Source organism: Anticarsia gemmatalis, chromosome 8 (assembly GCF_050436995.1).
Source record: "Anticarsia gemmatalis isolate Benzon Research Colony breed Stoneville strain chromosome 8, ilAntGemm2 primary, whole genome shotgun sequence".
In the NCBI taxonomy this organism is placed as follows: domain Eukaryota; kingdom Metazoa; phylum Arthropoda; class Insecta; order Lepidoptera; family Erebidae; genus Anticarsia; species Anticarsia gemmatalis.
In genome coordinates this window covers 11727435-11746130 of record NC_134752.1, presented here as the reverse complement: position 1 = coordinate 11746130, position 18696 = coordinate 11727435, and the positions used below count along the sequence as shown (strand labels likewise).

The window sequence follows — 18696 nt, the reverse complement described above, 5'->3', positions numbered from 1 at the left end:
ATGGAATTCATTTAATATGTAACCTTAAAACCAACTGCGGCACTAGCAATACGAAAGTGGAAGCATTCCATAACATTTAACAATCAACTCGCTATCGTTGATAAAGATATTTATTCAAAGATTCGCGACTCAAGGCCAGTGTCGCTTGAAAAACACATTTATATTTATATCTACACACTGCTACGATTGGAATATTTTAACATCGCTACTCATTAAAGAAATAGAGACTTAATAATCGGGTTTTGTTTCTATGTGAATAGGACAAATAAATGAAATGTGCAATATTTTCACATATAAAACTAGCTTCTGATCGCGTAACGACTGATTTCCCGGGGTAAAAAATGTCCTATGTCCCAATCCAGGTTATCGTTTCGTAGTTTTACGTGAAAGAATAACAGACACACACAGGTACATGGTTACATACATTGATCCTCACAAAAACTTTCGAATTAATAATGCTAGGGGGATATAAAATAAAAAGTTCACCCTAAACCATTTATATGGATTAAGTACCTATTTTACAAACATACTTTAGCCACTTTCTTAATAGTCCATATTTCATCATCTGCTATTTAGTTTAATATCAATTGGACCATAGAGATCTTTTCTGCAGTACTAATATTATTAATTGATAAAAGAAATGTAATTTTACGGGTCACTGTTTATCACTAAACATTCGGCATGACTGTGCTTTTTATAATCTTTCGTATTATGTAAGAACATACATTTATAAGGTGTACAAGTTATGTTTTGTCTGGAACATGTTTGAAATATATGTTATGACTTGCATACAGTATAACATATTTAAATAGTAGATATATGTTAAAGTGTATTTTGTTGAAGTTTCTAAACAATTTACTATTTTATAGAAACTGCAACCTATAATTTGATTTATGTTCCCGTATTTTATTGTTTGTTACGAAACTCGTTTACTTAGGGAACCTTTCTCTATTTGTTTTTATTTCAGTCAGTCGCTGTAAAATATACAAAAAACAAAATCCTTGGACTTTGACTCTGAATCTAAGTGTTACAGCTCCTGAAAAACTATTTTGTAAACAACTTTACGCGCCTACAAAAAAATAATAGCAAGCACTAGCAGACGTCAAACTGCATTTGATATTTAAGGCGCCTAATAGAATTCCTTTATCACACTTTAATTGCAATTGCACATTTTTAAATCATTATTGTAACGCATTTTTCATTATTATAATGATAAAATTTCACAGAAAAATATTGTATCGGTACGAGTTCCAAGTAGACAACCATAAAAAACTTAATTTCGACCGAAAACTATCGCAGTATGAAAATGTTATTACATACAACTGGTAAGTACGCCATTTCTGTCACCACAACACAATATAATTTGCATGAAACTACTTTATTAACATTTGTTTTAGGTATTACAGAGCCAGCCAAATGTGAAGAATGTGCCAAATTGACGATATTTGTATATGTACTGCTAGATTTATTGGCTTTATGTTATTTACTTCTACAAAAGAATTATGGTAAAACACTTGCTACTCTCTAATAAATTAAAAGCAATTATCGACTAGACTAACTTACCGACTAGTTATTATAAGTGAAACTTAGTAAAAAGTCCGTCAGTTTGCCGCAGAATGTAAATCACTAGACTTTAGGCACTAAACAAGTACATATCAGGGCGATCCAGCCTTCGTACTTTACTTTATAACTCTTTTCTCTCCCAATAAATTTCAAGGATAAACTTTCAAACCAACTACCTTTGTGGCGCAGTGGTTTAGGTCGCCATGCCGCTACTATTGCGTCAGGAGGTCGAGCGTTCGATTCTCACACGGAACAATTATTTGTGCGATTCACAAATAACTGCCTCGGGTCTGGTTGTACTTTGTGTCCGCTGTTTGTATGTTTGTTAAAGTCCCCGCGACACAAGAGCAATTCCTAGTGCGGGAGTTGTCTTCTTTAAGCAACAAAAATATAATTAAAAGTACGGAATTTAAACATTTAAATCTGTCACCGTTTGGTCAAAAGGGATAGTACCTCGACCAAACTACAATCATTCTGCTTCAATACGCACATGATTTAGATCTTTTAAACAAAGGTATTAGGATCCTTTTCATCACATTTATTGGTCAAAAGCCCACCCTTCGCGCTCGAGCCATTTATACCCTGATTAATGTTATGATTAACATCGAGGTTTTATTATACCGTCGTACGCAGGCATTGTTTGCGTCGATAAATTAACCGGAAGAGCAAGAACAGCATCTGTTTAGTGCATTATTTTGTACAAAATTATGAATTCTGTAGCCAGTTGTGTTGTTTGTTTTATTATTAACGTGATGAGGTTTTTGCGAAATTGTTATTTAACTAGAATAATCTAGGCCCTTACATATAGTAAGAGAACTTTTTCTCATGTCATAAAGTAGAAATGGAATTGTTGATTGCCTTACTGTTTAAACACACCCACTATTTTTAACATTGAGAACCGACATGTGCTATTTAAACACTGACAACAACAAGTTACTTAGTGATATTAATGGTCAGAATTATCGCTTAACTATACGATTTTGATAGCGCCATTCAAGCAGCAAGATGTCTACAATACAGCATATATAAGCATCCACTTTAATTACCTCAATAAATTAGACAGTTCATTACCCAAATCCTCGTTAAATTCTAAATCGTGCACTCCAGAAATAACTATTACTGCAGTGCCGTCGCCGAGACGTTAAACATAGGAACAAACATATAAACACAAAATGGCTGGTCTTCCAAAAAGCTTCTCGTTACTTCACTACTAATAATACAATTAAGCCTTTGGCACGTTTGTCCATTCGCGATAAATTTAAAAATTTCTGAAAAGATTTTCATGCGCTTCTCGGTGGGTTTTCTCCATAGAACGATTCTTAAAAAAGGTTTCAGTGTATTAATCATAAATCGCTTTTAAACCAGGTGAATCCGAGGCGGGCCGCTAGTCCTATTAACATTATATCCTATCCTACTAACATTATAAATGCGAAAGTTTGTGAGGATAAATGTATGAATGTTACTCTTTCACGAAAAAACTGCAGAATGGATTTTAATGAAATTGTATACACAGATAGATTATTATCATTTCCTGTAAAAAACGCATAGAATACTATATTTTTTTTATCACGGGAAATCTTTTAAAGCAGCCGAAGTCAGTTACAGAAGCTAGTCATATAAAACAGTATAAACTACAGCAAGAGTTTCCCAATACTCTCATAGTTGAGGAAGTATACATATTTATTATTATGAGTTGAGAACTAATACAAAGCTGAAACTTAATTGATGTGTTCGCGCCCGAGTAGCCGACCCGTTACTAACTCATATTGATTCCCCAACTTCCCTGGGGGTAATGGAGGTACTTACGTGCTATTATTATTAGATGTTACATTACACGGTTCACCTTAGTAAGTCTTGTATGATAGGCAGTATAGAATATTCTTGTAGTTTTGGCCTAATAGGCTGTTATTTCATAGTGTCCACACATGGTACTTGTGAATGTTTATTTATGTTCCAATTGTTCCTGAAGATGTTACCGGTGTGTACCTAGGATGAAGATAGTGGAAAACGCGGTATCAAACAGAGACTGTCTACTAATCACAGCAAAAAATACCATGTGTTGGAGCTAATCGGGCGAAAAACTGTTATAATAAGTTGGTATAATCTTTTAGCTAGAGACTTTAAATACGTGCGTGGAGTAAGGTATTTCTTTGTATGAGAGAGGTCTTGGATTTTATGTGTATTTGAGGTGGTAGAAATAACATCTCTACAAAAAAAATAAGATGTTAATCGCCAGTAAAAAGGGATTTAAAAAAAACCATCAAAGAAGTGGGCTAGACTTTCGGGCCAACTTTTTTCATCAGCAAAAAGGGGGTGAATTCATTAATTTTAATAGTCAAACCTAATTGTCAAATATTGATTTTTGATTAGGCAAAAAAAAACAAGTGCTTAAAAATCATAATACAATATAATTTTTCCTAAATAAATAACTTAGATTTACATCACAATGGAAGGAACGTGAACACTTAGATATAAAACAACTACATAAGTACACCGTTACATCAGTTATCATCGCAACTCATCTTATCATATCTACAAACATATCTTAACGAGGTAAGGACGGTTCTCTGCAAAACCTACCATAATATAACTAAATATTATACGTATTTTAAAGTTATTTACATATTTATAACACATGACTAAAAATGCAGTAAAATCGCACACAAGTAACTTTTGATTTGCACTGAAAAGTCTCGCGATTGATAAGCTTATAAACGAAGCAAACATCGGTAAGCAAGTAATGACTACAGATGCAGTTTTTAATTGATTTGTTCTGAAGACTAAATCCAATAAAATTTAGCAAAAATCATAGAAATTAAAGGAGCAAAACTTCTTCAATTTCAATGTAAAATATGTTATGAATTACGCTTATGAAGCGCGCGAATCGTAAGCGTAGATTTTCCTAAGGCAAGATAGGGCGGGTCAGTTTTTACCAGTTTTAAACATTACAGATATTGGTGATTATGCTTCTAAATCGCGAAGTTCGTAAGCGTGACTATGTACTGAAACGCATCCGCGTAAAATTCGCGATCTTTTTGATAGTCGCGTGCGATTTTATCGAAAAAATTGACGTGTGCAATTTATCAATTACTTTGATCAATACTACAATCTATTATAAAGATATGATTACAAACTTCCTTGTAGTTATTTGGCGTAATATGTACAATTACTTACTAATACTCGCAATAATTATATTGGTATACAAAAATTGCTTATAAATTTTATATTAATATTGCACTAACCCAGCGATATGAGGTACACTTGAACTATACATAATCTCAAATGAGAGACTTATCTTAAATACTTTGGCACGGATAAGTATGACACAATATTTCAGACATATATCTACATTCTTATTTATCCACATATACACTTATATTCAAATCTAATGTACAAATATTTACAACTATGTACAGTATTATCTAGCGATCTAGTTACTAATCTACTTTTGCCATGGAACAATTTCATCCAATATCTATAAACTCTAAACCAATTTTCTATGATACTAACTTTATTTTCTTAAATCTTTTGTCGGAAACTAGACAAAAAGCGCGCAAGAACAAGTCCTAAAGAGTTTTGTTTGAGGCCCGTATTCTCGTATATGTTACATCGCGAGCCTAAAATATTATAATAATTCATTTGAAAATTTAGGTGTGAACGAAAAGACTTATCATATTTTGTCCGATCACGCTGACAAAACTATACTTAATTTACCAAATTAATTTGACTGTGCTAAACTGACTATCTCGGCCAAACGCCAACTTGACTGTCAACTAAATCGTTTTAATCAGATTCATCTGACCAAAACAGACACTTAATTGGCTAATATTATACACTATCCAACTCTTAGTCTACTTCAATTATAACCTAGTACTTTCTACCAAAGGAAAAGAGGGGTACTTGAGGTCGAGTCCCTTCAGTCTTTCAACGAGGAAGTCCTCAGCTTGCAGCTGCTGTTTCTCATCAAAGTGCGTTCTCCATCCACCAGCTTCCCCCTTCCTCACGAACTGGATTCCTTCGCTATTAGCACTGGTCGTGTTGTTCACGTTTTTGTTTTTACGAAGACTTTCGAAGCTTAAGTGCTCTGCTAGCATTTTGACTTCTGCGTCCGTGTATTCCCGGTTTAGGAAACCACACATTCTGTTGATTTCTTTTGGGAGATCCTGGAAAAGATGAAGAGTCGGTTAGTCTCCATTTGATAAAAGGATATAATAATATAGTGATTAAGATTCTAACAAACAAGAAATGTTAATTGTCAGGTGACAAACATATTTGCTGCTTTTAACTCTACTTGGTGTCATTAAGAATCATAAATAATGTGTCTGTTAATTAAAACTGTTATGGAAATAAGTAATTCTCAAAAATGACAAGTATGAAAATAGTGTGGATTAGAATAAAAGACAACATGTTAAGTTTAGTAGAAAGGCTAGTTACCTTAAGCATATCTTCATAGTAAACAAAATGCATGTTGGGGTGATGCCTCTGCGTCCACGCTTCGTTCGTATGTGCCACGATCGGGGTCCAGGGCACTGCAGACAAAAATTAAGATTAATTAGGAAAACTGTATCAAAAGAATATGCAAAAGAGAAATCTGCAGATTTGGAAGAATTTGTGTCAAAATGTGTAATCTTACTGGTTTTACCGATGATCGTAAGTGCGAATGCATAAAGTTGTCTCTCTATAAATATTCTTAAACTTTACTTTTGAAGTATTTGCATCGATTTTATACATTTAAAGCATAGATAAAACAAAATACACTTACACAAATCCCTTCTAAAAGCTTCCCAGAAGTGGTTGAAGTTGGCTCTCATCAGACTCTTGGCCACCATTTTGTGAAGATAATAGTAAGAAACGGCCACATCTCTCGGGTCCCTGGCTACATACACCACTTTGGCAGTGTTCAGCAGATTTGGAGGTAGCAGGGAGAGTGGGAGGTGGGTCTTAATGAACCTTGGGGAAGGTGCTTCAGCCAAAGACTTCCAACTTGGGACCTTAGCAGCCTCGTATAGTCCTTGGAAGTTGCCCAAGTTCATGAAATTTGCTTTGATAAGTTCAAATGCGATTTCTGGGATCTGTGCTGTAATTCTGTAAAGTAAAAAAAGGGTAGGTTAGATTGGAATTCATCCCATTAGCCGTATAGACTAACCCTATGAAGAGAAAACCAAATTATTTTGATTTCAGTTATTACTTGATCAGCAATTCTTTAACCAAAACTTTAGCTATTTAACAGAAAAAAGGGGAAAATGTTGCTCAATGTGGTATACTAATCTGGCTATTTTAAAAAACTTTGGTACAAGTGATACTTGTATTGGATTTTTTCCGTGTTTAGATAAAATTCTTCGAAGAATCTACTATTTTTGACAATAAGATGACACCTCTTAAATAAATCTCTAAAGATCTATCTCTTGTTATCTGATGATAGTAAAATTGGCCTTAAAAGTGTTAGTGTAAAGTGCGTACAAAAATACGATCGGGCAAGTTTGAAGCATTTGCAAATATTTTGTCAGATACATTTGCTTGGATCTTAGTACAGCGTTTATTAAAAAAACAATCAGCGAATCTTAATTTATAATACATTAACAGAATGTTTCGTTCATGACTTGTAAATGCCAAATTATGATTAAATACGAATTTCTTGACTTAAAGTGACTCTTTGGACAAGCTTTTTTTTGCGTTAATATTATATAGGTACAAATGGTTAAGATACTTACTCAAACATGGGGAATCTTTTGTACAAAGGCTTCGATTTTGCTGTTTTGAAGTCTAAATTATTTTCAACCAGCCAAACTAGTTCTTGGATCCATGTCGTGCCTGTAAATAAGATAAATAGCCATAAGTACAGAGATCCCAAATATAGATTTTTTGGACATCTAAAAATAACTTTATATCATTAGGTATTTTAAATTCTACGTATTTCTGAGACTTTGTTAATTTAGTTTTTTTTTTTATTTACGTATAACATGATCCTGCTGGCATAACAATAACTTTGCATTAATTGCACAATTATTGGTAACTACTGTAAATTGGTAACATTAACACATTTTACGTTTTATACCATTTTAGTTATACGTTAATTTATGAAATTTTGATTTTATTACACAGACATTTCTAGTGAGTCATCCAATAATTTTCCAGTTTACGTAATCGAGTACCTAATCAATATATTGTACTAAAAGTGGGATCTATGATATCAGATGGATTGACTTTATCACGATAACACTATCGATAAATAAAAACTGTCACTAAAATATGAAAAAATATACGTTTTTGGGCCAAGTTTCGGCGTGTTGTTGGCAAGCAAGATTATCATATTGTTCAATAAAAAAGATATTTAAATTGGAGGTTATTTATTGAGGACTGTTTCAGACAAGGTCTCCCAAATAGTCGAAGTAAAAGTAACAATTAATAAAAGAACCGACGTATAACTATGTCTGTTATTTTTTTTATATTTAATAACAGTAAAAATGTAAACGGTATGTATGAAACTTTATCAATCATTATAAGAATAAGATTATTGACTCAAGCCTCCACAAAAACAATTATCAGGTAAAAGATATAAAGATTAATCCTCTTCAGCATTCCTTATTTAGTACGTAGACGAAATCGAGATAAGTTTGTTAGAATATCAAATTAACAATAGATTTGGGTCAAAGTACAATGATCTTTTGAGTGGGTACTTAGCAAATTTTCCGCCGGAACCTTTAATCAGCATTTACAAACACTTTTAGATATTAGAATACAATACCTCGATATTCTACCACTATCGACTACCGACAACCGGCTAGCTATCGAACAATTTGTATGGCAGGTTCAGGGCGGTTCAGGGCCTCTAGCGGGCGTCGCAGATACTATTTTGGAGTACATTTTAAATGTCAACCTCTTGATACTCGATGTTTTGAATTGTAGAGAATCGTGCTACAGTAGCGCAAGAGAGAGATTTTCGTACAAAACTTGTCGATAGTTAACTGGTCGATACTCGATAGTAGCAGAAAATCGGGCTACTGACATTTTAATTTAAATAATAATCGTTTTTTTATAATACTATGGTTAAAAAACAATATGATTTTATTTCTTACGTCACTATGTATACATTTCTTTCCTGTACAATTACAAGGCCAAATATTGATAAGCTGTCTACGAACTTATCAAGGTTTTTTCAGTACATTTGTAGCGGCTTAAACGACACGTTTGTGTGTTATAAAAAAATACAAACAATATAAATTATATGTAACGATGACTTAGTTTATTAATTAATTATAAATCATGTGAAATTGTACAATAAAAAAAATATTATTGAGCCATGATAACATTTTAAACGTAGCCGCTTGTAAGCCTCTGGCTGTAATTTTAAATACGCTGCCCGAAACATGAGCACTTGAAGACACTTAGCTCAAATATTTGTGGCTATCGATATACAAAGTTGGTGGGCGAAATTTAACTTGGGCTCTCTGAATATTATATTAACGAACAAATTTTGGAAAATTTTACTATATGTAAGAGTGGTATAAGTTTATACTTCCCACGCAACTTGTCGCAGGTTCGAACCCGGCAAACCAATAACTTTTCGAAGTTATGGGTGTATGAGAAATAATGATCACTTGCTCTAACGGTAAAAGAAAAATATCGTGATAAAACCATGCAAGAAAAATATCGTGATAAAAGCAGTGATAGCCGAGTGGTTTAAGTTGGCACCTCCCACGCAAGTGGTCGCAGGTTCGAATCCGAGGCAACACCAATGACTTTTGGAAGTTATGTGTGTATTAGAAATAATTATCACTTGCTCTAACGGTGAAGGAAAACATCGTGACAACCTTGCATGCCTAAAATTAGTTTAATACATTTATTTAGAGCATGCAAGGTCACCAACCCGCACTTGGCCAGCGTAGTGGACTCACGGCTTAACCCCTCCCCCGTTTGAGAGGAGACCCTTACCCAGCAGTAGGACAATAATGGGTCAAAAAAAACTACTACACACTACTACATTGAGCTGTTAAACTTACCAGATCTAGGAAAGGTAATGACCCAGATGTCATCAGGTCGTACTTGCATGTTGTATATCTCCTCGGCGTGCTTTCTGAACGCGCCCGGCATCACGTACCCCGTCTTGCCACATCTTACGAACGGCTTTGTGTACCCTGGAAAGTGGATAAGCAACATAAGTTTTTTGAATCACTACAATATTTTCACGAGATCTAGGATATAAGTAGATAGAACACTTTTTCTTGCTCACTGTGTAATTGCCACAATACTGTTGTTTAATAATAATAAACGATATCAGTATAACAATAAACTTATTTTATTCATCGGGAAAATGAAGAAGGTTTATATTTTCGAAAACACGATGTGTAGTATTACCTTTTACATTTTAATTTTTTATTACATGTATCCATTTACAGCGCTTTTATCAAGCCGTTCGAAAGTAAATTATAAGCCCAGCCTTTGATAAAATATATCGTAAAACTCGCAGCCTCTCATCCTATATTAAATAAAAAAGCAATGTAGAGCAGGTGTCGAAAATCTTCACTAGAAATAATTTTGTTACTAAGTAAATTTCGTTAGTATAATATTCTAGAATTTACGATAGACTTTCATTAATCATATTTTGTTTCAGAATTGAAAATTACGAAGCACTTCTTGCAAAAAATATTAGATACTGAAATAATCAAGGCTTTAAAAAATACGGCTTTACTTTTTACTCGAATTAAAACCTAGGGGACATAATAAATACGACCACTTCTCAAATTAGTGTAAAATTACAGAGGGTTAGCCCGGCTTACTGCCATATACTAGGCCCACAACCAAACGTATGATTAATGTTGAGAACATAAAAAAAAGCAAATGTCAATAGCTTTAGTGTGTTTACCAATATAGTAAATACGTTGACTCTTTCATACGGGTAGGTAAAAACAATTTGATTGAAATAAACATAGTCGATGTGAAAGCATTTTCGTGTGATACTTTTATCGATAGTGTATTGAAACAAACGATATATTGGCTAGATGGAAAGCGGGTATTTACACTTGTATGTTTTACTGATAACTCAAATAGTGAAACGGGGAAATTGGTAACGGTAACGGTGCTCAATTTTATTATGGAACTATTTCTTTTTTGTGTATTTGATTTTTCATATTGCTTTTGTGTGTACCAATCTATGTCAATAATATAGCAAAGTGTATTAATAACAACTTGGGCGGAGTCGGATGTCTAACAGGGTGATAGATACGCAAAAAAGTAATAAAATGTTTTGTAGACGATTTTGTAACAAATTCGTATTAAATACAAGACGCGAAACAGTTATATTTTTTCCTTGTGTTAATTAACGAATGAGCTCCCATTTTGCAAATACAAGTAGCGTGACGTACCGACCATTGAAAACATTGCAACTTAATTATAACAAAATTAAGTAGCAACCGGTTTTTAATTACGAAGATATAGTTCGGTTTTTAATAACGACTAGATTTCTTTATATAGCAGAGTTAACTTGAAAATTAGTTTACAATTAGCTGTCCAATTTAATAAAATAATATAAATACTTCAAATTTTTATATAGCAGAGTAAACGTGAAAATTCGTTTACAATTAGCTGTCCAATTTAATAAAATAATATAAATACTTCAACTGGGACAGACCCACAATTAAAAATATCGGCTTACACACTTTTTCGAATGCAAATCGGTCAAAACAACGACCACTTGACAATAGCACTATAGTGCATTCAACAACAATCAATAATAAGCTCAAGTGCTTGTTTACACTGGTATTTATATCAATAACACTTAACTTTGTCAATAGGGAAACTTGTTGGAAAACGTCACACTTCAGTCTAAAAAACTACTGGCTGAAACATCACTCAATTTTAAGTCGCACTATAAAGTCAGTGAGCAGTGATAGCCGAGTGGTATAAGTTGACACCTCCTACGCAAGTGGTCGCAGGTTCGAACCCAAGGCAACACACCAATGACTTTTCGAAGTTATGTGTGTATTAAAAAATAATTGTCACGTGCTGTGAAGGTGGAGCTGGTGAAGGAAAACATCGTGAGGAAACCTTGCATGCCTAAAATTTGTTTAATACATTTATTGAGGGCATGCAAAGTCCCCAACCCGCACTTGGCCAGCGTGGTGGACTCAAGGCCTAACCCCTCCCTCATTACGGGAGGAGACCCTTGCCCAGCAGTGGGACAGTAATGGGTTAAATTTATTTATAAAGTCAAACTGAAAATTCCTTCCAGCTTTTAATAGATACAACTTACGCACTAACAATATATTATTATTCTTATGTTGGGAGAACTTTTACACTATTTGTGACATCCTCATATATTGTTTGACTTGATTGGTTCGATATGAGAATCGGACATGCGAATCATGCGCACAATAATTAGTATAAAATATAGGTAATAATTAGTATAAATATAGATAGAGTAGGAGAGTCTTGCGGGCGATAAGGACGTAACAGGCGTCCATCAGTTCCGACACATGCATTTCTCTCTTACGTCTCTATAAATAAAGATAAATTACACGTGCTATTACTACCGGTAAAACAATATTCTGGAATCAATTCTATTGACGAATTAATAGTGACTAGCAACTATTCTAACAATCCAAAAATTTACGTCAAAAATAACTTTCCACGACACAGTTTTTATCAACATAATATATATTACAAGGAAATATTACTATATCAATAGTAAAGATATTCGCACTTGATAAAACAATAATATTAAGTATTTATTATATCAGGAGGCGGGTAAAAGATTATTTGATATTACTGTCGGTACAATTGAACTTGTTTTTATACCTAAATCAATTGAAATGGCTTAGTTTTGTCATAATTCGCTAACCTTGAATTACTACATTATCGTGAATAAGTAAAAAGTATATGATGTAATGATTTAGCAGCATTTTGATACACGAACTTCTTTTATGTTTAGATATTTAATTAACGAAACTAAAATGAAAAAAATATGCAAATCAGACCAGCAGTTTTCGAGATGTTAGCACAAACAAACAATCTTATGCTTTGGAATTGTAAAGTTTTAGCTCACCAGGGAATAAAACCTGTAACCTCGTGATAGTATTTATCATCAAGTCATCATTTAGAAGGGAGATAAACTAGATGTTCGTTATCAGCGCTATCTTATATAACAGATAAGTCTAACTCTTGTTTAGAGCCTATCTTAATGTCAATACATGGCAATAATGTAGGATGACTCGAAACTATGTCAAATGCTTGTACTAAGCGTTGCTATAGTCTGTTTCTATGAAACTAGTGATTTTATGTTGCCTAGGAATATTATTAAGAGTCAATTTTTTTTAAGTTTCGCGATGAATGGCTTTGGTTAATATTTGCTATTAGGATATAATTATTGTTTCCTTTAGATTGCTTGATAGTTTGCAAACACAGGCCTATATAACCTTTTAGATATATTATTATGTCAAGCATACTAAGATGAATATACAATATTTGCGTAATCGTATTATCCTATTCAATAGATAGTCTAGCATATATTAGAAGTTTAGGTTTATTTTTATTAGTAAATTCAGTAATTTCAGTTATTTCCATCGTTAGAATGTCTTAATTGATTTGGAATACTTAAGTATGTTTACTTTCAAGTATTGGAAAATAATTTGAATTTATCTAATTAATCTAAGAATAAATTTTGTATATTGCCTGATGGTAATTATGCTATTTAATAAAAAATAAATAAACAATAAATAGAAAAATTGATAATAGTATTAACGAATAGAAAATAAAATCTTGAAAAACATACAATATTCCACGAAATCCGTAATCCGCAGAAAATCACACAAAATTAATCTGCATTATAACTATTTACATTTACACGAATGCTGCATTGAAATTAAACTTAAATATTATTCCAGTATGCACATTAAAAAATGAATAAATAAAATATGTACAGATTAAAAATTACCGCGAAAAGTAATCCAAAAATAAGTTTAATTTCATGCAAAGGTAATGCAGTATTCAGCCAATATAAAACACAGCACTACACTGTCACTGACCTAATAGGCATTTTCGTATAATTTTTTCTTCTTCTGCCGTCACATTGGTTATTTCGTAGGGTAATTCCAGCCAAGGTGCCATGATGCTATTTTGTTCGACGTACTATCACACACTGTGGTACAATTGGCAACGACGGGGTTTTTCAATAACACACGATCCATATAATCTAATCAGGTATTGATTAATCTATTGGTATGATAACGTTTCCAGTATGAGTCTTCGAGCTATTTCGGTTTTGGTCAGCTAGAAAATATTGGTCAATGTTTGAAAATAAAATTTCACTGAATTATTATCAAAAATATTTCATTTTTAATAACGTGTGCTTTTCTATCGAATAGGTAATATTATTTAAATCTAATTTTGGGGCTCCAACAAGATTTTTTAATATCGTTTTGTTTTATATTTTTATTACATGTTGCGACTTTCACAGCAATATTATAATTTTAATTAAGGGTTTTTCTGAAACGAGTCAATTCGTTTCGAAAAAATGTCTTAACAAAAATACGCAGTTTATTTTAATAAAAAATAACTAAACAACGTAGTACCGTAACGTATAAACGTAGTAAAAATATTATCATAAGTATTATTTGATAATGTTTGTATTAATCACATTGGAACGTAACTTGTGTGATGAGTCAATGCAACAATGTAGTAATGACCTATATAGACAAGACTATTTTATCAACCTTCAATTTTCATAAAGTTATGAATCACGGAAAAATAAAAAAGAGAAAACTACTTAAAGCAAAGTTAATATTAGAAAAAAAATAGTTTTTAATACCTATAAACTACGAATGTAATTAACAAACAGTTCGAGGATTCGCACTTTCTGTTTTTTTTTGTCAGCCCCCTGTACCTAATGCCGACTTTGTCACATTACTACAAAAAAACATAGGGACCTTCTCACAGATATATAAAAAAAAAACAAAGATTAGGTCATTGTGATGCAACCTTGCATGTCTGAGTGTTTCTTAGACCAGTCTTTGAAGGTATGCAAAGTCCCCACTTGGCCAACGTAGATGGACTTAAGTCCTAACCCTTTCCTCTTTGCGGGAGAAGACTCTAAGTCTTGCCCAGCAGTGGGACATTAATGGATTTTAAGTGATGGTATAAATTATTGATTTAATACTTCTGAGTATAAAATGTACCAATTAAATGAAAAATCCGCCATTAGCTTAATCTTGTTCAATAAATTTGCATACCACCTTTATCTGGCGCAGGTACGGGCTGTAAATTCGATAATTCGGTGCCTACACACTTAATCCGCACTAAGCTGTTTGTTATTCAACGTTTATTTATCTATTAGAAAACAACATTTATACGAGTGCAATTCAACTATATTAATATGAGTGTGATTGAGGAAAATGTCAAAGTTAATTACTTTCTTTCGTATTGATAAAGATAAAGATTTTTATGTCCTCAATATACCTATAATACATATTTGCCTCAAATCTCTTTCTTACAAGTTTATTTATTTAAAACATATTAGATGTACATCAAATTTTAAATTATAGTTAAAAACGGTGAAATGTCGTTAAATATTTGGATACAATTTTTCAAAATTATCTTAATCAAAGATTTTAGGTCACAATCAGTAAATATAAATAAAATTACCCAAATCAAACGCTGGTCAATAATCTTTGTCGACTCTCTATACTTTTTTTTCGAATAATAAGCTTTTAAATCTATAAGCCTTCCAAAATCAATATCTTTCAAACACCGTAACCTCTAAAACAAATTCTAGGCCCTCCAGATTCTTTGAGACCAGATCAATTCATATAGCAGAATATTTAAAAAGCAGTTATTAAAAAAATAACTCGATGACTCACCCCTCAAAATCTCAGGTAAAGATAACTCAGTTGATGATCAATCAGTACAAACACAAATGATTCATAACATTATCAGTTCTGTAATCTGTGTGGCACATGCTAGGCCCTGTCTTAGTTATCATGTCCAGGTGTTAGTCACAGGTGGTAACTTAACTGAGAGAAACATACATACATACATGCTTGATAATATCGAGTGGTTTGTACCGGTGAAAATTTAAATTGGTCTGATCGGATGTACCTATCACGGTGTCTACTCGTTAGTAGTGCCTAAAGATTACTTTCCTGATACGAAGCTAAAATAAACATGTCTTACGTTATTGTGAAATATACAAAATTAAACAAGACAATTTTTGTCTGGTCTGTTAAGTGTCTGATGCTGTCCTGTCTTTAGTAAGTACTACCGAGTACCGAGAGTTTTACATTTACAATGTACCACAATCGTTGATCCACCGTCGGGTTACACCCGATTCGATTTTCATACAAAATATCGCGACACCGGTTGTCGATAGTGGTAGAATCGCGCTAATAGTCAGAGACCAAAATAATCGATTTGTAATCCGTTGCAAACGCAATGTATGGATTTCAATTAATAACCAACCGGCAACGCTGGCAGCGGGAAGGGCGTGGGCGAAGAGACGTAAGCTAGGAACGGAGACTTATAAGCGAGGGAACTGCAATTCGACCACGTTTCGCACCGCGGTTCGTGAGCTTGTCCTGAGGCAAGGCTGTTAGTTTACAATTTCGATTAGCGTGCGTTGCTGCAAAGAGTTTCATACAAGTAACACTGAAAAATTCGAGCTGATACGGTGACCATCCTTTTCCAGGTTATGTGTGTTACGTTCTTTAGAAATCACCCTCGTACAAGCCTCTTAAATATTTACCTAATTTAGAGCTCATCATAAAATTGTAAATAAGTACAACTTTTCATTGAAAGTACACGTGTATTTCATTCATTAATACTTTGATTATGAATAAAAATATCAATATTATAATCGGTCAATTAGTTCAAAGACCAATATTGACCTAATTATAAAAGAAAATCCACGATAATGTATCATGAGTCACCAATATTTATGTTTCAGTGTTACATTGTAACGTTTGATTGTTACTTTGTAATCGGTAAGTATAATACTTATATTATTATACGATGCATGTAGATATAATCCAAGTATGTGCTCAGGTTCCTTCACTCTCATAGCCCGGTGGGACGGATAACAGACACGACCAGCAAGAGGCCGGTCGCAGGACTGTCGGTTTTACGTGCTCTCCAAAAATTACGCTTTTAGCAATCTTTGCTCTATGCAATTTGAAAAGATTGTATCGTATGTGAGATTAACTTTACTTTCTTCTTCATTAATATTATGATATTTTTAAAACTAATTATATGAAAAAAATGGAAATGAAAAACGATGAAGAAACTATAATAAAATAGTACAAAATACAAAAGTTACAGTGAGATATCATACTACTAGATTGTACAGATGAGTTATCCAGATATCCATGTTATATTTAAAACAATAAAAACAAATCTTTACGTTCAGCATCAACATTATCAAATCACATGTTTTAGGTTGCATTAAATAGAAAATAAACAGTTCTGCTAATAATATTTTATCTACTGTCTGAAATTCAGGAGCAATAAATAATACAATATAGGCCCAACAAGTCGAAAACAAAATTACCAATATCTAAACGAATTAGGTAACTGTATTAGTCCTGTCTTTTGTAATAAACTTACTACTTTGAAAACAAAAAACCTCTAGCTTATTTGCGGTCTTGCCTAAACGAAGTTAATAAAACCAGGCTTGTTGACCTTCCTACTGGTAAAAAGCTTTATGAATCTGAGCTCAAGAAGTACTGGTTTCGTTCACTAAGACCACAAGCCCATTGACAGTCTTGACAGGCCAGACAAAAACGAACATCGTTCTAATATTAGACCCTTTGTAGTTTATTGGTAGACTTTACTGGTAATAACCGGTTTTTATTGAACTTATTTTACATATTTTCTTTGGACAGGTTACCTAAACCTAGGGTTTCGCTAAATGTGTGTGAAGCTAAAAGTCTTAAATTTATATGCAAATTGCGTGTTAAACAGGCCTTTTAACAGTAGTTCTGTAGCTGTAATGACAAAATAATGTAGGTAGGTACTAGGTATATTTAAAAAGAAGTTCACTGAAAAGACCTAGGTAGGTCTAAAACGCCATTTTGTTTCGTCTTTTTGAGTCCCGTAATAACTTATACGAACGTTTCATGGTTTCAAAGGGTCGAAAGCATTGTCTTGAGAATTTAACAGTCATATTTAAATTGGCAATATCTGATATATTATCAAACTGCTTTTTCACATTACTTCTTACAATCAGCTATTTTGATAGTTACGTATTGAAATAGCATAATATTGTTTTAAACAATACTCTATTAGTTCCTATTCAATACAGATTGCAATCGTGCATATAAAACGATAACTTTCTATCAAATATAATGTCCTCCTAGCCGATACGGCTACGACGGTCAGTTTCATTGAAACTGGCCATCTGTGCAGGATTTTGTTTATAGTGTCCAAGTGTGTGCACAATACACGGGTACACTCTCTATCCCATCACTCTCATAGTCTCTAATCAATCTCTAAGAAATTCTTAACAGAAAATCTCAGAAAAGACTTTTTGGCCCGACCCAGGATTCGAACCCGAGACCTCTCACACGGCAGCCGCATATACTACCGACCGCGCCACAGAGGCAGTTATCAAATATATGCCAACCTTTAACACTAACACTTGATACAGTAGCGAAAGCCACGAATTGCAGCCAGCAATCAAATCAAATCAAATATTTATCCATGGAAACCTGAAATTGAATCAGAAATTGTACAACAGTCTGTTTCATGTTTAATTTTAGTCCGTACGTTTAGTGAATCGAGAAAGCGGTCGTTTCCACGATTTTATCGGCATATCTAGTTAGGTTATTTGAGACCCGTTTTTCAGGGGACTAGTTCAATTTTGTCCTGAATGTTAATGCTGAATGCGAATTAATAATGACTATCAAAGTTAAAGTCAAATATCTAGACTATCAAAAAAAAACTTTACTATTCCTTGTATTAATCACTGGTGGGTTCTTGAAATACTCTTGATAGTTTTTTCTAAAGTAGGCTTAAGATATCACTATCAGATTAGCCTTTCTTTACAAGTCTGTTAAAGTCGACTTTCAGTCTCGCATGTAGCTATACCATATTTTAGAATACCAGTATTTTACTTGGAGCGACTACCTATCGGACCTCCACAACCTAGTT

The 18696-nt window shown here is 33.2% G+C and overlaps 1 protein-coding gene across 1 annotated transcript; it reads right to left on the bottom strand.

Annotated features, from left to right (window-relative positions):
• Positions 1–3987: 3987 nt before the first annotated feature.
• On the bottom strand, positions 3988–13724 carry LOC142975108 (sulfotransferase 1B1-like). Its single transcript, XM_076117794.1, has 6 exons — positions 13584–13724; positions 9564–9698; positions 7275–7374; positions 6326–6648; positions 5998–6092; positions 3988–5726 (listed from the first exon to the last, which is right to left on the bottom strand). Exons 1-6 carry the CDS (start codon positions 13663–13665, stop codon positions 5424–5426), a joined length of 1038 nt encoding a protein of 345 aa, XP_075973909.1. The 5' UTR covers positions 13666–13724; the 3' UTR covers positions 3988–5423.
• Positions 13725–18696: the final 4972 nt, after the last annotated feature.